This window comes from Oculina patagonica, chromosome 5, assembly GCF_052425735.1.
Source record: "Oculina patagonica isolate OP01 chromosome 5, crgOcupat, whole genome shotgun sequence".
NCBI lineage: Eukaryota > Metazoa > Cnidaria > Anthozoa > Scleractinia > Oculinidae > Oculina > Oculina patagonica.
Window position 1 is genome coordinate 218,833 of NC_135762.1, and position 27,934 is coordinate 246,766.

Here is a 27,934-nt window from a genome sequence, read left to right on the forward strand (position 1 = left end):
CGTGACAACACTGTACAAATAAACCGTAGGCTCAAGGTTGTGGTGTTTTCGTTGAAATCGGAAGGGCTGCAGAAATGGGGAAATCTCTTCAGGAAAAGGGTTAAAATGACTTAAAGTCTTCTAAGACTAAAAGGGCCAACATCTGTTTTACATAATGATGCAAGCTTACTACGTTGGAGGAGTTGTTCTCGTGTTAGCTGTGCTATGGCAGGTTGGTTTTCTTCACGCGCTCTGCTCGACACTGTGGAACTGTTTTGTGATACTAATGGGTATTTTCTCCGGCGTTATGCTCTACCTTCTTTCGGGAAAACAGCGGAATCCACCAACGCCGAAACCATCGAAAAAAGTTGACACCGTGACGCGATTTCTTGCCAAGTTAACTCGAAGCCAAACTCACAAACCGTACAAGCACAAGGCTGTGGTGTCACGGCCTGTCGACAAAACAATCCAAGAAGTGTTTGATTTCTTCATCCGTGATTTTTGCCTGTCTTGGTTTCATGATATGGGGAAGGACGAAGCCGCTTTCGTTGATCTGTTAACTGAAGAACTCTGGGTTGTTACAGCCAATGTTGTGGAAAGACTGAAATGTATCGATACTGTGAAATTTCTGTCAAACGATGTTGTGGAAATTCTCAGTAGACACTTTCAAAAGCTGCGACTTGCAGATACACGAAACTTCTCTGATAATGCCCTCCCTTTCGTTCTTCACCCGTGCCTAACAAGCAGAGCTGAAGAATTGGAATATTTACGGAAAGCCTCTGAAGTCTTGCTCTACTGCCTTCTTCCCCCGAAGAATTCTCGCTGTTCCACCATGCGCTACCTTCTGCGTGAGATTTTAGCTTTCTCTGTGTTTCAACCTCTAGCGGACATGCTGTGTGATCCAGATTACATAAACCAAACTCTTCTCGTGCACTTGGAAGCAAAAGAAGCTCTTACAGCTCAACACAAGCAAGGTTATGCTTATGCAGAAACATATGAAGACTTCATTAAAATGATTAACACATCAAACTCAGTAGAAGCTCTTAAGCAAATCAGGTAATGATTGGACAAATAAATATGTGGCATAATTAGCAGAGGGTTCTGTGACTTTTGCATGATTAGTTTCTAGCATAATTCAATTACTGTGCAAATCTGAAAAGCACGAACACTCATTTGATTTGGAAAATTATGTTCATTGTGACGTTACCAATCAGATGATAGATCAAACCACAGGGATACGCGCTGGTAGTTTTTGTAGATTGTTCATCGCACAACTGATTTGTTTTCCTTGGGAAACAATATCCTTCCACAAATAATTTTATTGCCTTTCTGATTTACACTGTGTGAATGCTACTGGCAGCCAGTTATAGCACTTCACTACCTTTAGCAGTGAAGAGAGCAATGTGTCTTGTCATAGAGGCAATACAGATCTGGCTTAAACTTGGCCTGGACATCTAAACCAATCCAGTCCCACACACCATTACTCTATCATGTCTCTCACTGAAGGGCCCAGGGTGCTGTAAAGCATCAGTTAAAAGTGTTTTGAAGGAAATAGGTTTCATTATCACCATTGTTCATTTAATCAGGGTGGCACAGCAAGGTGTCATATCTTATTGAAATGGCTTAGGAAAGTTGAGAGCTTTTACCATTAAACATGGTTGACGTGTCGGGACATCATTGGTGCCAACCCATCTTTAGTTTCCGTTTAGTTCCTTCCTATCACCTTTTCTCCCCTCCCCTCCCCTCCCAAGTATGTAGACCATATTAATTTTAATTATGGATTGAGATTTACACTGTGTGTGATGCTGTTTTCTCTTTATTGTGTGTAGGTATCACATTATAGCAGAGATCATGCAGGCAACCACAATTAATAACTTAAAAGGAATTGACCAGTTTGGACAAGATGACAAGCAAGGAAAAGCACTGAAGAAGGATGCGCAGCTAAGGGCTCGTAATCTCAAGCGTTACATTAATCAGTGTACTGTGGCCAAATCGCAGTGTGAGCGGCGAATCAAAATGTTAGGGGGGCCAGATTATACTAACCATGGAGGCACAGATATTAAACAGACAGGACAAGAGAAAGTAAAGCTGACTCAGAAACTTTCACAACCTAAAGCCAAAGTGTTGAGTTTTACTGAGGTTATGGACAACAGCTTGGCAAGAAGTTTTTTCATGCTGTTTCTTCAGAATAAAACTGGCAGCAAAAATACCCTCAGGTCAGTGTGGATATTTAGCAATAATTATCCTGCAAAATTTTGTGGAATATTGACTGATACTTAGCCAACAAGGCCATAGGCTGGGTTGGCTAAATTCAGGCAATATTTTGCAAGATTGAGTAGAATTTATAATTGTAGAATAATTGTTTTGTTGCTAAAATCAAATTGATTTTACAGCTAGGAAAACTGTGGTTATGCAGTGCTTTGCAAGACTTTGGACAAATCTTGGCAATCTTTGATTTTGAAACTGTTCATTGTAAATATCATGCAGCCTTTATCAGGGATGTTGCTAAGGGCCAGCTGCCAGCTTATTTAACCAGCTGAAATAGAACTTAAATTCCGCTGAAATTTCATATGAAAACAAAGACTAGGGTAAACTTTTAGAGCTGCCAAGGCCAGAAATGCCAGCTGGGTTTGTTGATGAGCCAGCTTAGTGTTTTCTTAGCTACATCCCAGCTAGATGTACTTTAGATAATGATTGTATTACTGTCAGTATCTAATTATCTGTATCTTTCACTGTAGTTTCTGGATGGCAGTTGAAAACCTTAAATTGGTAAAGCACAATGAACTGCACAAGAGTGCACAGGAAATATACCAAGTGTATGTTGTGCCGTCTTCAGACAAATCTGTGATGCTGGACACCACTCTTATCAGGGGAATGGAACAGTATCTGCAGGGAACCCATGGACTCCAAGCATTCTTTGAGGCACAAAAGAGGGTTTATAAAAATCTGGAGGAGAGGTTTTATCGCAAGTTTGTGCTGAGTGAGGAATACTTCATGTTTGTTTGTCAGTCGGAGGCAGAAATGGATGACTTGCGTGCTCAGAAGAGAGATGAAGATGATCTGGAACTGAACTGGAATGATAATGTGGATACCACTGATGAAGATGTAAGTATAATTTACTATTCTGTAAATGATGTCCTTTATTTTCTGGATACCCAAATTAGGGTGCTGAAATTTTAAATGTCTGATCATTTCTGGAAATAGATTTTCTAGCTGGGCATGGTTTTCAACAATCATTAGTTGAGTGAATGGTAAACATAGTGAAGTTGGTGGCTAATACAATGTGCATAATACAGTATAATTTGTTAAAATAAAGGGTCTTTTGCAATCTCCTTCATACAATAAAAATGTTTAGCTTTTGTTTTAATCTTTGTGATTTTCAGGTTGAAGGTGATGAAAGTGATGGACCTCCAAAGCTTGGTGCGTGAATTTTTCTCTACCTTAAACTTTGGTAAAATTAGTTAAATAAGCATGGCCAGGGTCCGAAATTGTCACCAGCTGGTCGCCAATGCGAATGAAAATTGAGTGTTGGTGACCATAATTTCAAGGCCAGTCGCCAGAAGGCGACTACCGTTTAGTGTCTTGCCTATGTTCTGAACCTCGCTCAAGGAAGTTGGAAAAAAAAAATCACAGGTATCCAGAAAGAAACTTATTCCTTTTTTCTTGTCAAAGTTTTTAACCTCCAGGGAATATAATTTAGGTGAAAATGAGGGTAAACTTCGTGTTTAATGACCTCCAAAACAATTGTAATCCACAAACTGTATTTGACATTTAGTGGCTGCCATCTTTTCAGCGGTTTTATCTGACAGTATACCGTGGGCGCATAGCGTGAAAACATGCTTTACTTTCGCCACTGGAACGTCAAGTTTCCACTGTAAATCTTTAAGAACTTTTTGCAGTCAGAAGAAGTTGAAAGTGCTAAAGAACTCATTCAAGGTTTGGATTTATCGGGGGCTTCCAAGTCAAAAGAAGTCGGTCCTTTCACGCTAACTAAAAACATCCTTTCTCGTTCAAGTTTACTCCAGATGATATTGACGATGTTTGCAGACTTGCATTATTAAAACCTGGGTTGGCAATCCCATCGTGAGCAGTCTTTAAACTAAGAGAGATTTCTATTTAACAAAAACTCCTTTTTAACTAAAATGTAAGCTACACGATAATCTAATGTCTTTGTAGGTAGGAGACTCTGACTCTTGAGATCGTTCACAAGTAGGAATAAAGTTCAAAGCAAAGTCAAGAAGCGTCTTTAACACTTAGTTCTTTCATGTTTCCCTGTCAAGGAAAAAAATTTAGGGACACTTTTTGTCGACCAGATTTCTCCATCTGGCGACCGAAAAAAAACATTTAGTTGCCTCTTGGCGCCTGAGTAAAAAAGTTAATTTCGGACACTGATGGCTATCAATTGCATAAAGTTACTCATAAAATTTCTATTCTATATCGAGGGCTGGTGGTCATTTTGCTTCATCAAATGTGTACTCATGGGAGGTACAAAAAAAACCCTGCAGAAGTCAGAAATATACACAACTCGTAAAATATCTAACTATACATAATTATTTTCTGTCAAACCATCAAGTAGCGTGGACACTAACAAGTCAATAAACAAAGTTAACTCATTCAATAAATACCTTACATAAATTATAGCTCGCAAGCCAAGCACTGTGGAGGAGCGAAGTGATGCAATTGTGAACAAGCTGGAAGTTCTAGATCAAAGACTTGCTTCAAAGGTATAACAATGAAGTTTTCGATTAAATACTTAATACAGTCAACTTTCTCTTAACGGACACCTCTATAAGACAGACATCCTTTTTTAGCTGGTGTAGCTACCGTCTCTGCCGTTTTTCAGACATGCTCCTGTAACTAAAATCCCTTTAAGACAGACACATCCCTAAAACAGACAGTTGGAGCCGGTCCCAACAGTGTCCATTCATTAATTCATTTCCCTTTTCCAGACACAGCAACTGGAACTTATGAAGAGAAGTTATGGAGCTGAGGTTGAGGTAACAGTTAATTGAAACCATAACAAACAAATTTGAAATTCAATGTCAGTTTTTTGTCATGCATAGTGTTTGATCACATTTTGTACCGTAGTTTGTATTTCATGAATTTCTTTTGCCATTTAAAGAATTCTTAACAAAATGAATATTTTTATTTCTAGGAAATGGAACATCTGGAGAATGAAATTGAGAGGTTAAAAATTGAGAGAATACAATTAGAATTCCACGTTGAGAGAACAGGTACGTGTTTAACTGAGCAAAATTGAGTTAATTAGACAGTCTTCCTTTTTTTCTTCTTTCACATCGATGTAAGTACATCAATACCCAGATTTACCTGAGGTAAATGTAGTACACCCCCAAACTACATGATCAGACAGTTATCAGGCTGCAAACATGCACTGACAAGCCTATTACTTCTCATTGCTACTTACCTAGCAGCGACAATTCAGGGCAGTTTATAAATGTACTTAAACTGTATATGACAGATTTTTTTTTATTTGCCTGATCGAATGTACATGGGATGCTGATGCGAACATCGAAAAAAGAATTTATTCGAAATCTCTTTTTTTCACCGCGTTTTTACGCTCTAAAATCGTGAAATTTCACTTCCGGTTGGGTCCAAAACCGCGCACATTGGGGAGCTGGGTCTATTCTGCTTTTGACGTCATGGCCGGTCTAGACCCAGCTCCCCACTGTGCGCCGTGACATCAAACAAGAATGCGCTCAGTGATACTGTACTCAATAACCAAACAAACCGAACATGGAATTTTAAAGCTGCGACGGCATAGATTTTAAATCGCTACAATCACAACAACACATGCGCTTCTTCTAAATTCGTTTTGAGCCTAATACATCAAGATTAAAAAGCCGCCTTTTCATTTTACTTACCTGTATATTTGCTGATATGATATATGATAGCTTTTATTTTCACATGCTGTTTCCATCGGCCTTTTTAAAAAAACTATCATTACACTAGTATCCCTCTAGACTTCAGATCATTTATAAACTGCAAGCCTTTAGCTTTTTTTCGGTTTTCCGGCAACCCAGCCACAATCTTCCTTTGAAATTCCTTGTTCAGTTTGTTTGGTTCTTGAGTGTATCACTTGTTTGACGTCACGGCGCCCAGTGGGGAGCTGGGTCTAGACCGGCCATGACGTCAAAAGTAGAATAGACCCAGCTCTCCACTGTGCGCGGTTTTGGACCCAACTGGAAGTGAAAATATTGCGTTTTTTAGGTCGAAAAGGCGGTGAAAAAAAAAACGAGATTTCGAATTTCTTTTTTCGATGTTCGCATCAGCATGCCACGTAGATTTGATCAGACAAATAAAAAAAAACTGTCATATACACTTTAATGGCAGCTATAGACTTAAGTCTGCTTTTGAGCCCATTGATCCAACAGGCTGAAGCTTGTCCTGCTTTCAGTAGCATGAAGCAACTAAGTATTACTACTCCACTCTGTATGGAATGCTAGTCCATCACAGGCCCCCCTCCCCCCCAGCATAAATTTTGCTGGTCTGGTACCCATTTATACACCTGGGTTGGGAAAGGCACTGTGAGAGTAAAGTGTATTGCCCAAGAACACAAAACAATGTCCCCGGACCGCTAGAATCTGAGTCCAGCGCGCTAGCCTTTAGGTCACTTTGCCTCCCTTATCTACAGACTACTGCTGCATACAACCAGTAGTTGGTAAAGTTAATAAGTTCTACAATGTGTTTTATCATTCTTGTTTTTTTATGACTTACTGAAGATCAATGGTGCAAAAATTTGGGGAAGTGGAAAATAGAGATTCCTAGTGTAGAAGTAAGTATAATTGCATATTATTATTAACTGTAAAAATGCACCATTGGCCCCTTTAGTTATTGACACAAAATCAGAAATTTTTAAATTCTATATGTTTGAAGTGTGTTTTTGTTGACAGTGGAATCCAGATGGTGAAATGACAGTTCCTGTTTATGCTATCGTGGTTCACAGTGCAGCAGAGGAACATCAACCCCTACCCCCAGGAGGGAAGCCAAGAGAAGGAGATGGGAGTTTAAATTCACAAGGTTGGGTTGTAACCAGGAGATTCAGAGATTTTGAGACGCTTCATGTCAAGTTGAAAGAGGTAATTTTAAGACCAGACAAACAAGAAGGAGAGCAAAAGTATATGTCGCTGAGCAATCTAACTCTTGATCTCATTAGGGCACCAACTCTCAAAACTTTGTCCTCATTGGCTCTTACCAAATCTTGGCTACTATTAATGATGTAACCAAAAAGCTCAGGGTTTTCTACTTAATGTAAAAAAAATCTGTGCCTTAAAAACCTTAAGGGAGGTAGAGTTTCCATCCCCTGCCCCTCTTGTGATATCATTCAGGATCCTTCTTATTTACTCTCAATTACTTTGCACTACTTTTTAACATATGATGTTAATTTTGAGTTGTTCTTTATAGTGTTGTACTTGGCTAACTCGTGAACTGCCAGTACCTTCCAAAAAATGGTACAAATCCATAGATGATGAGTTTTTGGAACGATCAAGAAAAGCTCTGGAAGAATATCTGCAGGTCAGTTTCCTTTTTTCACCTTCAGAATCTCAAGGAAAACTTAGCAATAATGTGACACTGTGCTGCAATGCATCTCAGACGCTGTTGTTGATTGGCTCATACATTACCGGTAATTATTTAGGTGTAGCACTTAATCTGAAAAGATGCTTCTTCTTTTAACTAAGTAGTAAGGTGTATTACAATGTAAATCAAAAATCAAAAAACAAAGTATTTTTGATAATATGCCCCCACTCATTTTATACCAAGATAACCTTTTATTAAAAACTTCCTTTTCTTAGACATTGTTAGCAGATGAAAAGCTATGCTTGAGTGAAGAACTGTATTCCTTTCTCAGCCCAAGTCCTGAACATCTTAAGAAGCAAAGGTAAAAAATGGTTTCATACAGTGTATGTGCCTCCTACATTCATGAAATCAATGAGAAATGCATGCCTTACAAATTTCATTATTTAAAAGCAAAGACCTGTTCAATTTGAGTTTCATTTGAGTGGCAATGGTCACACACTAGGGTTGAATCCACAGACTTAAAAGTTATAACCACCTTGTACAGCATAATAAACAGCACATGTACTGTAATAAATTAATAAACAGCACATGTACTGTAATAAATTAATAAACAGCACATGTACTGTTACTTAAAAGTTCAAACCACTATGTTCAATGTGTTATTAAACAGTACTGGCTAATGAAAGTACTCATCATCATCAATGTGCAAAGCAGCACTGTTACCCTCTGACAACATAGATTTTGCAATGTTACCTGCTCAGAGACTTTTGGCAGAAAACAGTGTTATTGTTAGATGTCATGGGACGTCAAAGTAGCTAATGAGAGCATGTGCTGTTGGAGAAAATTCCAGCTATATGACAATATTATTCTAATTTTTTTACCTTCTTTGGTTTCAGTGAACCAACCAAAAAAGGGTTTTCTCTTTTGTCAGTGTTGAAAAGGTATGAGGAATTACCAATAAAAATATTTCATTAATTTTTTGAAACACCTTTTATTATAATAAATTAACCCTCTCTTGTGATGTTATGTTTGGGTGAAGTATCTAGAAGGTTTTAGTACTATTTATTCATTGCTCACAAGTAGTTTTTATTTTCTCCTGTATTAGTTTACCATTTGACATCATTCCCGCTGAAGAAGCTGATGAGGTAAAATAAGAAAACAAATTATATTGTTTTTTTATAATTGATAATCATTTTTTGGGGTGCCTAAAAATGCATATGTTGCTGTAATTTTAGCATCAATTATAATGCTGAAGCAACTTTGTACTGTACTCCATACAGTTTGCTTATCTGGTAGCAGCTCTCCAAGGTGTCACATGAATGGCTTGCTGGGAACATTGTGCTTAGCCCCAAAAACAAATAGCTACTACACTAGAGGACCACTAGAGCTGGTACACTACTGAGTCTCAGGCCTGTATTTACTGAGCTACAGTAAGCCCTGTTTAAAGCACCCACACTAGGATATGTAACTCATGAGAAGGTTCCATTTAATATTTTTACTGATATTTTTTTTTATTAAAAATAAAATGTTTTCAATTTTAGGAAACTGGTCTTGATCAGGATGACAGGTAAAAAGTGCTTTGCTAACTGTTGTGAACCTATTAATTGTAAATTATTTAATTTAATAAAAGTTTTTAGTATTCCCTTCAAGAGATTGTACATGTACATTGACAATAGTACAGTACACAGGACTTGAACACACTGTGCTGTTGAAAAACTTGGCTGCACTCTGTTTTTTTTTTTAAAAAAATCCTGGTTTTTAACCCTCAGTGATTTTTTGTTCTACAGTTCAATGCGCAAAGATTCCATAGCTGAGCCATTTTATGGACTGATTGGTGAAATATTTGAGCTAAAAGGAGGTAACTAATTAACTGAATTTTTTTCACTATCAAAAGGAAATGAATGTAGACTAATACTTTTATTTTCATCAGACATTAGATTTAAAGTACATGTGTACTTTTTTTTTCTAATTCAGTTTTCAAATGGCTGAGGAGAACTTTAATAGCATTTGTACAAGTAACATTTGGTGGCACCATTAACAAGTAAGACTTTTCATTATAAACTTTAATGTTCACAAGAAAATGTTAACTTATTAAAGATTTTAAATTGATAGGTACCAATCATGCCAGCCTATGTAGTTTAAGCTGGCTCAAACTCCTTGAAGGGAAAATATTTTAAGTATTTTTCGTACATGTACATATTTGAAAATGAAACAAATTCTCCTACATGTAAGCCTGGTGGTGAAAATTAGAAATAACTGAACACCAATATGGAGACTTTAGATTTGAAATTCCTCCAAACTCCTCTTGTAAATCAGCAAAGCATTGCGCAAAAATCATGTGACAGAGTTTCTCTTCCAGAGGAATACTAAACTAGACGAACTTTTTTTGTCACTAGAGAAATTCACCGCATGGTAGAGTGGCTTGTATCTGAATCAATGGTGATGTACTATATTCACTTGTTCCGTGATTCAATGTGGCCAGGAGGAGAACTGGCTAAACCTGCTGGAACACGGACTGAGACAGTAAGGGTTTTAAACGACTCAATAAAAGATCATTCTACAATTATTTTTAGTGTCTTGGCCTCTGGATTGAGAGGTCTGAGCTCTGGTCATTCCTTAGAGTTATGTTTGTAGGCGAGGCACCTTCCTCTGGTAGTACCTCGCTCTAATTGTTTAGCTGTGAATAAATTTCAGGGGCATTTGTCAAAATGAAATACCATGGACAATCAACCTGGCCAGCTCAAGGATTTCTTATATTCTCTGTTACATTAAGAGTACGGAAAATGAGGTTACCCAGGGGATTAGTGTGCCTCAAATTTTTGGCCTATAATGAATAACAATGCTTACTAGATCTGAGTGCTGATTGTAAGGGATGGGGACATATCATGATATGCATAAACTGACATCAGATTGGGTTGTTTTCTTTCAGGAAAAAATTGAAACTAGCAGAAGAGCTAGACAGAAACTTCTAAAAAACATCCCAGGTCAGTGAAAACATAACTTACAGTTATACTCACTGTACTAAAATAAACTGTTTGATGTTTGATGTTTGGTAGTTCCTTGTCTTGGCACAACCTAATAAAAATTTAATGAAAAATTATTCATGAAAATCCTGTGAATTTATTTGTGGTCAATTTACAGGCTTAAGGGTTTTAATGGTATTTTCATGGCCAAACATATTCTCATGGTAGCTCACCCTAAAAAAGTTGTGAAAAGACTATTATAATGTTCAGCCGTTAAAATCCCCTTAATATTTTAAGTTTCATGGCCCATGGAAACCCTCTTAATCGTTGGCAAGTCCCTGGAATACCCATGGATTTTTGATGTTAAAAAACTCATAAAATAAACACGGTGTTTTTTATGTTGCAGTAAATAACAATTATTTAGAGCCAGGTAATTTTCTTTTAAATTAAATTCACAGAAGTTCTTCAGAATCTGGTGGGAAAGAAAAACAGTAAACTTGGAACTCTGAAGGTATTATTTTTATAGTATACTAATTTATTTTATTGTTTAATATTAATTTATATTGTTAGCCATTTATAATAAGCCATATGTGATTTTTTTATATCAAAACTATGATAAGTTAGATGGTTTTTGCATGATGACTAAAGTACCTTATACAAAATGAACATGTGCCTAGAAAGAGCAGGTGCCTCTTGTCTGCTCTGTAAAAGGTGACCCTTCTCTAAAATAGTGGGATGTTTACTACTGAAGGAGATCCTCTGCAGTTGCAAAGTTGCCTGACTGTATACAATTAAGAAATCCGAAGACATTTTTTTCTTGAAACAAGTAACTGTTAGAGTAATTGAACATTAGATTTTGCCGATTGTGACAAAAAAATGAAAACATGTATGTACATGTAGTATTACATGTAGTCATGTACATGTATGTTTTCATTTTGTTTATTAGGATTGTTTTTTTGTTGTTGTTTTTTTAAATCCTGAACACAGGCCTAGGTGTGTGATGTGGTATTTTTCTGTTGTTTTTTTTTTTTGCAGGTGTTTGAGGCATTTCAGGATATAAGAGTTACCAAACATCTCTTCTATGTGAGTACTAAAAACTAAAAAAGTTATTTAAAAGTACAGAAGTGTGATGTCACCATAATTGTGATCCCCTTTCTCTTACACTTAAGGTGGCTCCATAGGGTTTTGAGATATCACGGCGCGCGCACAAGTGATACACATCAAGAGATCATTTTCGCGTTATTTTTTTAACTAGTTATATAAAAGCTGCCGAAATATTAAAAACAAGGACTAAAATATGTTGTGTATTATTCTTTTTTTAAAAACTAGTAGTAGTTCTCACTATAAAGCTGCCCCCGCCTTTTTATAATTTGTTTTACAGCAATAATCTAGGATTAGTGGAGTCTTTTGTCTTCATGACATTGTTTGCTGCGGAATTTCTTGTTGTGTGACACCGTTGCATCCTAAAAATATAATTCACAAGTTCAAGTCGAATATATTACCTAGTGCGCGGAAATATTAACCTTGCGGAAATACACAGAACACATTATTCGTGGTGACAACACGCAAGCTTATTTCCTGGCTTATAACATTCAAAATTAACTTAAATACTAACAATAATTTCCAGGCCAAAAAGCCTAAAAATTCCGCGAGTAACAAAAAATGACACAGTTCAAAGATTCGAGAAAACAATTTGACGCTCGAACCAGCTCTTGGAACACACGTAGCCAAGAACACGAAACCAATTGCTCGAAATCTTTCGACGTATTACTAACAACTGCTTCAAATATCACTTAAAGCAGAGAAACCGCTCGCACAAATCTGTGAACACGCGTAAACCAAAACCGGAAAACAAAATGCTGCTAGAAGATGGCGAAGCTCGAAGTTGACGACGGAAACGCGACCTCGTGGTTGCAAGTACCCGACACCACCGTGCGCGCTTGCTAAAATATCACCCGTCACGACCGTGCGCGCCTAGTTTTGTCAAATCGAGAACGCTTCGCCCATTACAAACACATTTCTTACTTTTTCAACAAATATTCTTTGTCCTTGTATGTATACACCCGGGGACTCCTAAGGTGCCTCCTCGGGTTTTGGCCTCTGGGCCAAAACCCTGCGGGGGCAATAACGGCCTTTGTTTTTGAGCTATATCTACTCAAAAAGTCCTGTTTTTTGGTGTTTTTATGGCTTTGATCTTAAATTTCTTTAATTTTCTTCGGTGAAAATTTTTTAAATTCTCCCAACGGATTGAATGTGATGAGAAGTAACTTTTAAAAACAAAAAAAGTAGGGGTTGTCCAGGTCGTTTTTGCGTTTTTGGTTATTGTGTTTTTTTGACTAAGCCAAAAAACTGGCTTACAAATTTTTTTAAAAAAAACGGCAAAAGGGGCAGTTAAAAAGGTATTACATCTATGCCAAATTTTAAGGAATTTCACCGAAGGAAACTCTAGTAAATACCAGGGGAAAATTTCTATTTTCGCCCGCATAATAATTACATCATCAGAATAGAAATTGTCCAAGATCGCTATTTGAGCATGCGCGAACTTTCGAACCATACGAGTTGATGTGTAAAGACGAGCGTTCCCCGTTGTTGTCGGTTTTTGTGCGAATATCTGTTAACCCAAAGGTTAGTTAGAGACATACTTTAATCCTTTATGTAGCAGAATCTCTGAAATTCTGCTCAAAGTATCTCAAAATCGCGGAGACTATTCTTTATTTTCTCTTTTGCTTTCGATCGTACGAACCTTACAAAAGCGACCAGAAGCACCGCGGACGTTGTAAACACCTTTTTAGGGTGTTGTAAACTCTTTTATCTGCTCAACACAGGAAAGCACGGGTGTTGTTTCATTGGCAGGAAGCAAGTCTCGCGTTTTCTGGCCGAAAATTTCACGCTCGCGTGAAGCCGCCATAGGCCGTTTTACGGATATTGACTTTGCCCCCTTCGCATCCTATAATATATATTTTTTCTTTTATTGTGGTAATTGAGAAATTATCACAATAAAAGAATAAATCATTTTAATAAGCATTATAGGATGCGAAGGGGGCAAAATGCCGTATCCGTGAAACGGCCTATGTTTGTTTTGATTTGCCGGCATTTCAAGCTCGTACCCATTCTTCGCGCGGTCAAGAAACCCTATGGAGCCACCTTAAAACTATTTAGAACTTTTTATTTCTTTTGTTACAGGTTCTTTTCGAACTTATTTTATCGACTCTTTGCCCAGAAGTCATAACTGATGAGGTTAAACTGAAAGCAAAGATTATGAAGAATACACAAGAAGCTTTGCCGTGAATTAAGTACTAATACACTGTAATTTGCAATTGAAAAAAAAGGGAAAATGCTCTTCAGTCTCAAGTAATAATGCTTTAAAGATACATGCATGGTGCTTACAAAACGTTTCTTAATTTGCTAAAATACATGTATCAATAATTATTATTGTTAACTTGAGACTATCTTCAGTTTGCCATATCTAACAAAGGCCACATGACTACTCACTAGACAGGAAAGTGTTGAGTATATGTGACAAACACAAGTTTATCCAAGGTTGCACCTTTAATGCATATTCAAAATGCCAGAACAGAGAGTTTTAGCAAATCATGGGCCGGGCAACACAACAAGAAGGTTTTTAATACTGCAGAGCACGTCTGTCGAGTAGAATGTCTCTGCATGTACATACATTATGCATCTTAGTATATTTCTTAGCTGTAGCTGTCCACTGCAGAACTACAACGTAAAATGACGAAGTTCAGGATTTGTTTCCATGTTTCTAAATTTGGACTTTGACATCTATAAAATAATTCTCTTTATATTAAAGATCTTAGACTTGCCTACAAGTCAAGCCTACACTACCAAACCGGAAATCAGAAGCGAACAACTTTGAGAAAGTCTACAAAGGACTTGTCTTTGACTTCCCTGCACATCATGCTTGCTAAAACTTCCTAATAATGTAACAACAACAACAACAACTTATAATAAAAACAACAAAGATGACAGAGAGAATTGAGGCGTAAATATTATTTTGATAAAACTGTGAAGTTGTCTACACAATGATATGTGTTGCACACTAGCTCCAAAAAAATCCATGATCATGTTTCCAAATGTCCAAAAGAACCACCTCTTGAACATCTTTAACTAAAGGTCTATTTTTTTTATTTCTGTATTTCCAAGTCAACAAAAAAAATCAATTAATTTTAATCCAAAAATCAAAAGTAATTTTAAAACTAGAGATTTTTATGGTAAGCGTGTCACCACTACAGTTCATAGCAGTTATTGTTGGGGGAAGGGGGTAAAGAAGAATATCAAAAAAAAAATTATTATTCTATTACAGTAACTATTGATCTGAAATTTTTATTTTTTAACTTATTTTTAAATTTAATATTCCATTTAGGGCCTCTTTACATGAGAGCTGAGATGAGTTTCCTCCTGGGATGAATTTCGTCCTGGGTTGAGTTCATCCCGGGATGAAATCATGTTAGACAGCAACAACAAAATGACCAGACACCGAGATGAATTCATCCCAGGACGAAATTTATCCCAGGACAAACACTCTCATGTAAAGAGGGCCCTAGTGTTATAATTGTGCCAGATAAATAAACCTTAACACTTTCAGATAATGGTACCGAAGGGAATTTTATCATAATTATTTATTGATACATAATATATAATAAAATACATATTATGAGTATATTTTATTAAGTTGTATTTATAAAGGTTCCTTTATTTTTGGCCTCAATGAGGAAATAAAGAGAGTTAACTTATTGCAGATGGTTGTAAGTAAAATTCCTTTCTGTTCAAGACATCAATTCTCCTTGCTGTTTCCTCTTTACTGCTTGGAATGTTAGCTACAAGAATTTGGTGGTCCATCAAGGCAATGGTGTCCACTGGTGGGATGTGCCAATTGTACAATCAATAAATGCCATCCAACCAATGACAATTTTAAAAAAAACTTTTAAGGTTTTAAAATGCAGAGTCAAGATGTGAGAGCATGGGTGTGGAAGGATTTCTTTGAGTCTAAGGCAGCTCGAGAATATACCATCGCTTGCATCTAAGCATGAACACTCGCTGCCGAAACATGATCTAATTGGGTATCAAACGTGGCATGATTCGTCATCAAACTTTGAAGTTAAGCAGGCCGTAACGGCAACTTTCGCGCTTAAATGCTCACAATAAACAGTGAGAACAGACGAAACTTTACACCAGACGAACCTGCAAATGCATATCAACACAGATCAGGATCAGTTTGTCAAAAGAAGTCTTCATATTCAATCTTTCTGCCAATGTGCAAATGTGTTGAACTTTCAGCGCAAAAGTTGATGTTACGGTCCGCCAAACTTCAATGTTTAATGACGAATCGTGTCACGTTTAATAGCCAATTAGATCATGTCTTGGCAGTGAGTGTTCACGCTTAGATGCAAGCGATGGTAATGCCCCAAACCACTGCTTTGCTTTAAGCTCACCAAATCGCCTTTTAATTCCTATAAAAAATTAACCTGTGAACTGGCAAGCTCATGTGGAAAATGACAAAAAGAATGATATGTCTGGCCAACAAAGTGGGAGACTGGGGAGAGAGCAATGATCTCCTCAGCTTGCTCACTTTGCACAAGGAACCATCACTGGCCAACACTCAATCCATTTCTTGTTTTTTTTAATTCTTGGATGCATTATTATAATTATCATGCTTGATGCCTCGAAAGGACTTGAAAAATATTAAGTGGCTCAGATTGTAGGCTTGCATCAGTTCTTCACAGCTCTTATATTTTGGTTTGTCATGCAAATTATGTTTGGTGCAAAGAAAATTAGAAAAGCCAAAAATTAAAACACTGCACAAGCTACAACGACACCAGTCTTGTTGTTGATGAAACTTTATTTAAACCAAATGGCAAAATTTTCACAACCCATAGTCAGGGCATTACTCATAGATCCAGGGGTAAGCTACTGGTTCCCAGTCCACAAGCTCCTCATCTTTAAACCAGAGAGAAATTTCCCTGTTTGCTGTTTTAACGGAATCACTGCCATGACAGATGTTCCTAACAGAATGAAATAAAAACACAACACTGTGAGACATAAAAGCAAAATATTGTTATTTAAACAAGCATCAATAAAGCCAGGTTAGCTAAGCTGTGAAAAGTGTGGGTATAAGGTTTCGATTCCTGATCTGATTTCCTGAAAAGTTTCCCCCGCAAAGTGAACACCAAGAATCAAAAGGTGATACAAACTCACAAACTATGCTGATTTATATTTATATTTAAAGTTGGTCTGGATATTTTTTGTGCTACGTCCAGATAAAATCCTCTTCAGCAGTTGATAATTTTCTTGCAACCATGAAGTATGCTAGTGTGGTGTTGTGTTGTCCAACAACACTACTCAAGAACTCTGGGCTAGATGCAACCTCGGATCTCAATGCACGAAATAAAGATGTTCAGTGCACCAACCAATAGGATATCAGGAACTGGTCAAGAAATTAATAGCACAGGAATACAACCAACCTGCCAATGTGAATGGAGAAATCTCCACGCACTGAACCTGGCTTTGATTTTGCCTGTAAGTGAAAAAAGGTAATCAGAACTCAAACACCAGCTGCTAACAACAAGCTTTGATAAACATTTCCTAATGTTTCTTGAACTCACTTTGAAGATGCCAACTCCCAGTCAGGTTATATAAATGCCAGTCACCAAAAACAGCCATAATTTTCAACACTTCTACCCCTGAGTACACTATACGAACAAGAACTCACTTTTGGAGGCAAATGTCCATTTCTGCACTGAAGGTTTCAATTCATTTCTGTTCTGTTGGTATTATTCTGCCATTTTAGAAATACTAATTATATTGCTTGCATGGCCACTAAATTTGAACCCAGAAAAACTGGTGATGAAGAAAATCTTCACTTGCAACCCTGGTGACATAGCAATGTTGGAATCCAGCACAGGGCAAATTTTCTTTCCGGTCTTTCCAGTAAAAATTTATCTTGGGACAAAAAAGCCACAAAAACATGCAATTTTAAAACAGCAGAATGCAACCTAATGTGCAATTTCAATCCTGATAGTACAGTTATTATCAATGGTAACTTGTTCCATTGTTACAATCACTTACTGGATCTGTTTCTCCCAGGATGTCTCGGCAAGTTTTAACAATACCTAGACCTTCCCAAACCTTAAAAAAAATATAAATAAAAATCTTATAAAAAATTGTACAAAAATATGGAAATTATCTTGAAAAACTTCTCCATAACAGTTCATAACAGATTTGCCTTTCACAGTTTGCAATTAATATACTTTGTACTACACAAGGGACCTCCTTTGTACATTTCACATGATAACGGTTATATCAGCCCAGAACTTTCCTCAAACAACGACAAAATTGTATTCCCATCATATGAACTACATACACAATATGTGCGTGACAGAAACAATAGCCTGGCGAAGTGGAAGTTATTAGTATGCGAATGAACAGAGCTACACCGGTTGAAACTTTCTGCTATGTTGATAAGTGTGCTAAATTGCCATCACGTACAATTTTGGCGTGTATTAATATCTGCAGCTAGATCCAAATCGAAATATTGTTAGCATGCACACAGAAAAGACAAAAAGATTACACAAGGAAATTTCTCACCATTGGTACAACGGGGCCCGAGGACATGTACTTGATAAGACCTGGAAAGAATTTTTTATCCTTCAGCTCGTCATAATGCTTTTTAAGGAGCTCTTCATCTGCCTTAAAGGATACAAAACAACTATTGATATATCATTTGTGAAGGCGGTAAACTGATTCCGCAGTAGCAGAAACATACAAAAAGTAACAGGCATTGTACCTTCATGAATTTCATGGCGACCAGTTTGAACCCCTTCTGTTCGAATCTTTTGACGATGTCCGCGATTAGACCTCTATGGACAGCATCTGGTTTGAGCATGAGGAACGTTCGCTCCTTCTGTTTGTTTTTCTCGTCCTCGGCCATTCTGAGAAGGGTATTTTTTGCCACACAGTTGTTGAATCAGTAACAGACGATTTCTCTTTCTCAAGTCTTTCGGTGAAGAGACCGGCGCGCCACGTGGGTTGGGTCTTTAAAAATTATCCATTGACCAAATAAGGCAATCACCAGAGGGCATTTCATGGGAGAGGACAGGGGAGGGGCCGGGGAGCGCGATGTTTTAAACTCTTTCCTTTTGTCTTGTTTGTTTTTTGGCTAAGAATGGGGGAAAAAATAAAGACCCCAAAAAATCCCTTAGGCTTCCAATCCCTTGATCAAATATTGACCCCTCAAAAATCAACAGCAAACACGTTTACTTGCCTACAAGTCGAGCTCCCCCTGCCCCCACCCCTCCCTCAGCAAAAAAAAGAAGAGACAGAAACGAAAAAGACAAGGATTTTGAGAACTGGACTTGCCCCAGGCCACTCAGTTACAAAATCTAGTCAACCCAATAAATAACTGCTTTAGCACTTCTCTACATTGAACCCATGGTCAACAGTCAGTCGCCTTTAAAGGGACACTGTCACCAGTTTCACTTCAAAAACTCAAGAGCCTAAAGACATGGAAACTATGAATAGTGGTCCAAATTGATATTATTGTGATGCCATCAGGAACTTAAGATCTCAACTTGAAAAAGTCAGGCTGATTTTTTCAAGTTTTGTCCTTGTGTACTGGGAAAACACCTAAAAATTATTATGGCTCCCTTCTTCCTTGAACAACTATTTACTTTATATCTCCATCTCGATGCACTAAAGTAAAGTTGTCACGTCATGCTACTGGTCACACAATGCATTATTGGCACTGATCATAAACTTAACAAATGAAAATATGTTTATTTCATTTATTTTACTTTTGTGTTAAGGAAGTGAATATAAACTTGCGTTTTGAAGATTTCATAATGATGTTCCGGCAACAAAGAAACAGATTGATTGCAAAATCAAAATCAAAATCAAAATTAAAATCTGTAGTCTCCTTCAAAGTGGGTTTAGGTCGTAGCACAATTCAAAATGTTTGTCAAAAATATTGGAGTGGGCTGCTTCAGAAAGAAGAATGGACAAATGAATAAGGGAATGAAGACTGATTTATATAATGAAGTGACATTTTCCTCTTTTATTTGTTATATCACACAAAAATTTGTTTCTAACTACAAATTATTACAAAAATTTCTCAGCTTTCATAAACATATTTATATGCTGCTGGATTCCAGTCCACCACCTCATCCTTATTTTTAAACCAAAGAGCAATTTCCTTTTCTGCACTCTCCACCGAGTCACTTCCATGGATAATATTCCTAGAGAATGAAAAACAGACATTAAATTATAAAGAGAGCAACTCCATTCTGCCTTGTTATACTGAAATGTTTTGAGCATACCTTATTATAGGAATATAACGAAGCATTTTAACAACGCGAACAAAATGTATGCGTAATGAAATTAACGCGAATTGTCGAAAATTTAAGTTAACATGCATTAAATTAACGCGAATTCTCGTGTGGTGTGTGCTTACATGCAGTTCATTCACGCGCATTTGATGCGTAGTAATTTTTATAGCGACCTACGCTATTTAATAAAAGACAAAACAACAACATCTAACAACAGAACTTGAGGTTTAATTCTAATAAACCATACACAACAAAGATACTTAAACAGACCAAATAGTGACTAATATTAAATGAATGGATCAAGGGATGGAATACATCCCGTCCTTGTGCTCTCCATTGCCTCTCTTATTCCTGCAGCTTTGACAGAGAAGTAGATGTCTTTTAAACGTAACTTTTCCGGAAATAAAGGTGTCTTAAAATAACAATGCTGGAAAATAGTGTGATTTTAATTAACAATGACGTAAATTAAGGTACATGAAATTAACGCGAATTTTTGAAATTTGCGTTAATTACATGTATCATTAAATTCCGATAATAAGGTATATGTTAACCATTAATTTTTGTAAAAAAAAGTTCACTGCTTATGGCACTCTAATGTACTTACTATTACAACTGTTAATTAAATACTGGATGATACTACTGATTACAAAAATATAGATCCATTCAATATTACTCCATAACATCTTTACAACTTGCCTTCCGATCTGTATACAAAAGTCCCCTCTGATTGTTCCTGGTTTAGATTTTGCCTGATGAATACACAGACATTAGGACACATGATAAGAACAAAAAACATATTATACACCACGTAATGAACTCGTTAAAATGGTTAAAAGCTGGTATATCTACTACATTATAGCACAAACATTTAAATGAGACTATTGGTTTTTTTTACTTAACTAAAAGCTCAATAAATTATAAAATCACCCTCGTGTTCTTCATGATAAAAACAATTGACCATGTTACAGAAAAAACCCTGTAATAATTGGGATCATTTTTTAGTCTGCAAACTACAGGAAAGCATACTCACAGGGTCTGTTTCTCCGAGCATAACGCGTCCTGTTTTTACAACTCCAAGACCTTCCCACACCTACAGGAGAAAAAAACACCAGACATCAATGATGAATGACTTAAACTAATAAGCCCTCTATTCAAAATTTTATTCATAATTTTACTTGATTTAAAATAATAAGACTTCTACCATTTTGCTAATTTGTCAAATGGAATTAATCAAAACCGTTGGTAAACATATTACTTCTGATAGGGTTACAATGTAGATGTTTAACTCAGTGTTTAACTCTTTGACACTTATAAAAATATTTATAAATTTTTACCTCTTGAAGCAGTAAAGACATTTATAATTTAGAAAAATGTAAAATCTTTAGCTGTCACAAGCGTGAGTCAAAGAGAACATCTCGACGATAATTTAACCCATGACCTTCACTACACTGCAGGCTGGATGCTCTTAGAACCACTATTGGGGGACTGAGGGCAAGCAAGGCCATTCATGGAGTTTTGACCAGAAGAATTTAATAGGCCAAATCCAAGTTACCCTTTGCCTCCGTTTCAAAACGAGTCTATGTGCGAACCATTCATATGAAAATCAGTTTCACCTACAAGTCCATTTTCATGTAAATCAAACTCATTTTCATTTGAACATAGACTCGTTTCAAAACGGAGGCAAAGGGTAACTTGGAAATGGCCTACCGTACGATGTATATTATTGGCCTCCCCATTGATTGATGTTTGATACCACCTCCTTTCTATGGAGTCAGTTCAAGACACCATAATCCTTAAATTCAAATGTGAACAATTTTCTGTGCCTTACCATGGCAACAACAGGCCCACTAGCCATGTGTTTCACCAGTCCAGGGAAGAATGGCAAATGACTCAGGTCGGAATAATGCTTCCGCAGGTGATCTTCACTTGCCTGATGAAAAATTGAAAGGTAGTGCATTAAGTGGCAAACTCAATCAAGTGCTTAATACCAGGTTGACTGTTGGACAGTCAGGGGAATAAGTGCCAGTTTGGCATATTTTGCAAATTAACTCATCCAATCAAAAACTGGCATGAGCGCTCTCGAGTACTCCGAGAGCAATTGCGCAAGCAAATACGCCATGTTGCTTAGCAACTTTTGGGATGAAAACCGTGACTCAGTCACTTCTCGGAGAACTGTTGTCGCCATCAAATGGTACTTGTTCCCCTGACTGTGGAAGTTGATAAAGGTAAGCTAACAAGCTGGAGCAAACTTGGCAAAGCTGACATTATGAGCCTTAGACCTTCTTTGGAGCAAAAGGTAAGTACAACAGTCTTTTGTTGAATTCATCAATAAGCGCAGGAGAAACCATGAAATAACAGGTCATAGAATCACTCTTTCCTACCTGCATAAATTTCATTGCCACTAATTTGAATCCTTTTTGTTCAAATCTCTTGATGATATCTCCAACTAGTCCTCTTTGGACTCCATCAGGCTTTACCATTATAAACGTTCTTTCATGTTTGCCTTTATCTGGCACCTTAAAACCAAAAAACATATTGACAACTCCAATTAACTAAAAGTAAGGTAAAGGCTGCCATTCTGGTCAGACTTTGCCACCCCCCCCCCCCCTGTGATGAGGTAATTCAACATATACCCCCGGTAAAAAAAAAAATTCCAGACATGATGCCCCCCGCAGAAAAAACCTGGTTTTTCTTGAAAGATCAAAGAATGCCGACAGAGCTACCCCTCAAAAACCCCTTCATAAAAACTCGTCATGGAATGGCTGTTGGTGCTCTTAACACTATTTTGTGCACTTAAAAGTGGGACTTATTCGATAGGCACAAATTTGTTATGTTACATCATTTGATTGCATATAAACTAAAACCAGCCTGGTCTTAAACACTTGGAAAAATTGGTGAAAAGAAAAAAATTCAGACGTTTAAATTTCGTGGTTGTTTAATACATTTCGATCGACGGGATTTCACTGTAGGTGACGTGGGGGTCGGCGAGAGCAGCCCAATATCCAAAAGCCGGTTCGGAAAATTATCAATATAATTTTCAAGCTGACCATGTTGCATTCAACAAATAACATCCCCATTTTACATCAAAATCTTAATTATTCTTGGAAGCTAATCAAATATCTCTCCAATATTCTTACCTTGGTTGCAGCATGTACATTTCCAATGAGAGAAAAATTATTGTTGTACAATTGAGTTGCGGCAAAAAGCCCTGCAGTGGCTGCCGAGGCTCCTATCAGAAGAGGTCCGGCGAAACGAAAAGACGATGCTCCTTCCTTAGACTGAGAAGTAAGTGTTCTCCTAGCTACTGCTGTTCTAACAGCGCTCAGAGAAGAACGAAAAATAGGACTGATTCGGCTGCGGAACGCCATCTTGCTCATTGCTCATGTACCATGCGGCAAAAGTTCGAGTGGTGGAGCATGACTGGGGAGAGTTTAGGTGATTTAGGGGGTGGGGGTGGGGGTAAGGTTTAGAGACGAGTCAGGGAGCACGGTGAAGCTTTCATGCATATCATCGCGAGATAAACTGTAACCTTGATCCTTTCCCTTTAAAATGTATATAAATGTTTCAATTCTTGAGATGTTAAGATCAGACATCTGTCCATTTCTTACCTTGCATCGCTCGTTGTTGTCTTCGCAAAACTGGCGCGAAGGATCTCGTGAATCTTGAGATTCGTCGGACAACACAAACTCGTTATTTTCGCCACCAGGTTTTTGATTATCTTGTTCCTTACCAGAAAATGAAGTGTAGACTATTTCTTGTAACGCAGCAAAAACCATTACAGTGATTAAGGACTTCATCTTTTTTAAAATTCTATTTCTTCGATATTTCTATCGATGGCTACTGATCCTCAGGGAGGGGGAAGGCTTTCATTTGTCATAATCTGACCGCGAAGAGGGCCTGGTAACAACTTACAAAACTCTGTTTGCTTCCTTTGAACGTAACTGTCTTGAAAACGAGCTAGGAAGTCAAAGCTTCTGCGGTCGTAATAACCGGCATTCATGCGCCTTATTTTTTTTTTTTGTTTTGTTTTGTTCTTTCGCTCGTTCGTTTGTTTGTTTCGATTTGTTTGTTTGTTTTTGGTGGGGAGGGGGAGGGGAGGGAGGCATGATCGCAGGTCACTGACTCAAGCACGTAAGAACCGAAGTCTGACAAGCTCTTGATCTGGTAGCTGAGGCTAGTTGTTTGCGTGGTATTTTAATCATGTTGACCGCATAAATGTAAATTCTGTGTGGTCATCCTGACTTTCTTTCAGAGTATTTTAATTCTTCCTTTGTCGTGCGTCATCAGGAAGTCTTGGAAGGCACGGTACCATACCAGGGGAAAAAAGAAAAAGGAAAACATGTTTCTTCAGCAACAGAGGAACTGAAATTTCATAACTAGAGAGAAATGTTCCCAGATCACAATTTAATATTTAATAAAAAATAATAATAATAATAACTGTCGATGTATTTAGTACTACTGTGCTAATTGACTGCTGACATTGTAAATTAACTTACAAATTTTGCAAATAGAACAGAATGTAGACTAGTTGGCCATTTACAAAACGCGAAAGAGAAGCTGAACTTTGCACTGGCTTTCAACTTTCGCACACTGATTAATATCAAAGAAATATCCGAGTGTCCTAGAACCGCAACACCCAGTCTGAAAACATTTTCAAAGTCCTTTAGTCCTAGCTAGTCATGGTCTAGGACGTGATCGGCTTTGTTTTGCTTTCAATTTTTGTGCGACGTTACATAACTGAAGGCCACCAGTTGATAGGAAACGAACACGCAAAAAGATGTTAATTTTGGCTGTGGTTCATAGGGTTGCACCCACAACATAATTCGATAATTGCTTTTTATTAGATCATGGAAGTAGATTGACCCTTGATGTAAAGGACAACTTGCATTGCATCGATAGCACTCAATCTTCAATCAATATCGTAAATATTTCGGAAATAAACTAAATTTTACGGAAATTGTTTGGCATCGGTTTCCCTTATAAACACTGAATTTCCTGCCGTGTTTGCACTACTGGGTTATTTTTAATTGTTGTTATCACTTTTTGATCGTAAAACCTTCTTTGTGGAGACTTGATGTCTTGCCTGCATCTGCTCTTCTCATAACTGGAAGTTACTAATCTCCCCAACCGACCCATATTACAGATTTATAGTAATGTATCGCTTTACTAAAACGGGTAACTATTTCCTAGACTTTATTATCAACGACTGTGAAATCCCATTTTACAATAATAAACATTACAACAGCACAAAGCTATTCCGGGAATGAACGAACTTCGGAACATCTTAACTCTCAGTTCCAGACTGTCTATATCGCTATCATTTACGGAAGTGGTTGCTTTCCGGCTGGTTCAATACGTTATGTTGGTCAAACTAAGTGTACACGTTTTGATTCTTAACCACATTGAAAGTGAACAGTCTGATCGCAGAAATGCTTTTAGTTCCTTTCTTCAAAACCTATAAGTTTACTCAAGTTTATTGTTTGCCAGCTAACACATTTATCACGCAATTTCGAAATCACGTGAGCTGGAACTGTTGGAGATGCTAAGAACCTTTGATCATATATATATCGTCATTCGCTGATGCACGCGAGTGTGGAATGCTTTTCCTGTTACCGCATGTAATCTTAATTATGATTTGTCGAGAATACTTTTTATTCTCTTTGTACAAGTACTAATTAGACCCAGACTGACTATATCACAGGGGAAGTAGCAAGTCACAAGTTAATATTGGGCTTTAAACTTCCGTGTTAATTAGTGCTCTGAGATTAAAAAAAGCTACAACTGAATGGCTTTATCAAGATTCTAGGTCCGTAAAAAAATCTTACCAAATGATACATAGTGGCCATGTCCCAGGGGCCATGTGTGCTCTTTTGTATAAGAAGAAAATTACTCTCCTGTCGTTTTTCTGCCTCAGTATATTTTTGTTTGAAAATGATACATAGACTCTAGACACGGGTACTAGACGTGCAAAGCGCAGGCTCTTTATAAGTGAAAGTAGATAAATCTGAAATGTTTCAATTAAATTAATTAACAGTTGAACTCCGATTTCCTGAACCCTCGATTTCTCAAACCTCGCGATAACTCGAACCAAAAGTGTTTTTTGTTGGATTTACTTTTTACTACATTACGTTGAACAAAGTAATTTTGACCAATTTTACTCCCGATAACTCGAACCAAAAGTGTTTTTAGTTGGATTTACTTTTTACTACATTACGTTGAACAAAGTAATTTTGACCAATTTTACTCCCGATAACTCGAACCAAAAGTGTTTTTTGTTGGATTTACTTTTTACTACATTACGTTGAACAAAGTAATTTTGACCAATTTTACTCCCGATAACTCGAATCAAAAGTGTTTTTTGTTGGATTTACTTCTTACTACATTACGTTGAACAAAGTAATTTTGACCAATTTTACTCCCGATAACTCGAACCAAAAGTGTTTTTTGTTGGATTTACTTCTTACTACATTACGTTGAACAAAGTAATTTTGACCAATTTTACTCCCGATAACTCGAACCAAAAGTGTTTTTTGTTGGATTTACTTCTTACTACATTACGTTGAACAAAGTAATTTTGACCAATTTTACTCCCGATAACTCGAACCAAAAGTGTTTTTTGTTGGATTTACTTTTTACTACATTACGTTGAACAAAGTAATTTTGACCAATTTTACTCCCGATAACTCGAACCAAAAGTGTTTTTTGTTGGATTTACTTCTTACTAAATTACGTTGAACAAAGTAATTTTGACCAATTTTACTCCCGATAACTCGAACCAAAAGTGTTTTTTGTTGGATTTACTTCTTACTACATTACGTTGAACAAAGTAATTTTGACCAATTTTACTCCCGATAACTCGAACCAAAAGTGTTTTTTGTTGGATTTACTTCTTACTACATTACGTTGAACAAAGTAATTTTGACCAATTTTACTCCCGATAACTCGAACCAAAAGTGTTTTTTGTTGGATTTACTTCTTACTACATTACGTTGAACAAAGTAATTTTGACCAATTTTACTCCCGATAACTCGAACCAAAAGTGTTTTTTGTTGGATTTACTTCTTACTACATTACGTTGAACAAAGTAATTTTGACCAATTTTACTCCCGATAACTCGAACCAAAAGTGTTTTTTGTTGGATTTACTTCTTACTACATTACGTTGAACAAAGTAATTTTGACCAATTTTACTCCCGATAACTCGAACCAAAAGTGTTTTTTGTTGGATTTACTTCTTACTACATTACGTTGAACAAAGTAATTTTGACCAATTTTACTCCCGATAACTCGAACCAAAAGTGTTTTTTGTTGGATTTACTTCTTACTACATTACGTTGAACAAAGTAATTTTGACCAATTTTACTCCCGATAACTCGAACCAAAAGTGTTTTTTGTTGGATTTACTTCTTACTACATTACGTTGAACAAAGTAATTTTGACCAATTTTACTCCCGATAACTCGAACCAAAAGTTTTTTTGTTGGATTTACTTCTTACTACATTACGTTGAACAAAGTAATTTTGACCAATTTTACTCCCGATTTCTCGAACCAATTAGTTTGTAATGTTTTCTTGAAAGTTAAAATAGAAGTTAAAAATTTCTTGTCTTTGAACACACAAACGGCGTTAGACCTTTTCTGAGCTTACAGTAAAAACTTTTACGCTCAAGATAGGTCCAAATATGTTATGTGTTATGGTTTTGAAACAGTCGTGTTTCCTTGCCGCATCCATGGCTAAGAGCTCAATTTTTCAATACAAATACAGTAACTAAGGCCCGGGCCAAACGTCGAACTTCACATGAGTCGAAGCTAATGCAAATGAGCAAAACCGCTATTGTTTTTGGTCATTTGCATTAGGTTCGACTCATGCGAAGGTCGATGTTTGGCCCGGGCCTAAAAGTCCAAATGCTAAAATGTAAAACTACCTACTATGGTCTGGATATTTAGGTCCTTAATTATGGGATTTTCTCGAGGATAAAATTTGAACGTTTTGTAATTTTAATAAGAGCTTTTAGGAAATTTATTAGTTATGATTGTAACGTTGTTGTTTTTTTGGCTAACTCGGTCTACATGCAGTTTGTGTGTTATATTTAAGCTCTTTTGTTTGTTGTTATTGCT

General features: G+C 36.9%; 2 protein-coding genes and 1 long non-coding RNA gene across 3 annotated transcripts; 1 reads left to right on the forward strand and 2 right to left on the reverse strand.

Moving 5' to 3' along the window:
* The first annotated feature begins 50 nt into the window (after nucleotides 1-50).
* Nucleotides 51-14,635, forward strand: LOC144654545 (sorting nexin-25-like). The gene is made up of 21 exons (XM_078514703.1): nucleotides 51-1,035; nucleotides 1,809-2,195; nucleotides 2,718-3,084; nucleotides 3,363-3,399; nucleotides 4,621-4,703; nucleotides 4,929-4,976; nucleotides 5,135-5,213; nucleotides 6,720-6,772; nucleotides 6,891-7,076; nucleotides 7,402-7,512; nucleotides 7,791-7,876; nucleotides 8,412-8,456; nucleotides 8,621-8,660; nucleotides 9,057-9,082; nucleotides 9,303-9,373; nucleotides 9,490-9,556; nucleotides 9,912-10,038; nucleotides 10,445-10,499; nucleotides 10,937-10,989; nucleotides 11,514-11,561; nucleotides 13,662-14,635. The coding sequence occupies exons 1-21, from the start codon at nucleotides 155-157 to the stop codon at nucleotides 13,764-13,766; spliced, it is 2,955 nt and encodes a 984-aa protein (XP_078370829.1). The 5' UTR covers nucleotides 51-154; the 3' UTR covers nucleotides 13,767-14,635.
* Nucleotides 11,495-13,738, reverse strand: LOC144654547 (uncharacterized). Its single transcript, XR_013570929.1, has 2 exons — nucleotides 13,623-13,738; nucleotides 11,495-11,641 (listed from the first exon to the last, which is right to left on the reverse strand). It is a non-coding gene; the product is annotated as an uncharacterized LOC144654547 (long non-coding RNA).
* Nucleotides 14,636-16,320: 1,685 nt separating the features above from the next.
* Nucleotides 16,321-23,210, reverse strand: LOC144654548 (uncharacterized). Its single transcript, XM_078514705.1, has 10 exons — nucleotides 22,957-23,210; nucleotides 22,201-22,335; nucleotides 21,648-21,749; nucleotides 20,850-20,909; nucleotides 20,509-20,568; nucleotides 18,283-18,417; nucleotides 18,084-18,185; nucleotides 17,565-17,624; nucleotides 16,961-17,013; nucleotides 16,321-16,501 (listed from the first exon to the last, which is right to left on the reverse strand). Exons 1-10 carry the CDS (start codon nucleotides 23,194-23,196, stop codon nucleotides 16,384-16,386), a joined length of 1,065 nt encoding a protein of 354 aa, XP_078370831.1. The 5' UTR covers nucleotides 23,197-23,210; the 3' UTR covers nucleotides 16,321-16,383.
* Between the last annotated feature and the right edge of the window lie 4,724 nt (nucleotides 23,211-27,934).

Bases quoted from the DNA above. Each gene is read 5' to 3' on its own strand.
- LOC144654548 (XM_078514705.1), bottom strand. From the start codon at position 23,196: ATGAGCAAGATGGCGTTCCGCAGCCGAATCAGTCCTATTTTTCGTTCT. The intron at 21,750-22,200 runs GTAGGAAAGAGT...ATTTTTCATCAG, and splicing joins TGGCAATGAAATTTATGCAG to GCAAGTGAAGATCACCTGCG. The intron at 20,569-20,849 runs GTGAGTATGCTT...TGTATTCATCAG, and splicing joins TGCTCGGAGAAACAGACCCT to GCAAAATCTAAACCAGGAAC.
- LOC144654545 (XM_078514703.1), top strand. From the start codon at position 155: ATGATGCAAGCTTACTACGTTGGAGGAGTTGTTCTCGTGTTAGCTGTG. The intron at 7,077-7,401 runs GTAATTTTAAGA...TGTTCTTTATAG, and splicing joins TTCATGTCAAGTTGAAAGAG to TGTTGTACTTGGCTAACTCG. The intron at 10,039-10,444 runs GTAAGGGTTTTA...GTTTTCTTTCAG, and splicing joins CTGGAACACGGACTGAGACA to GAAAAAATTGAAACTAGCAG.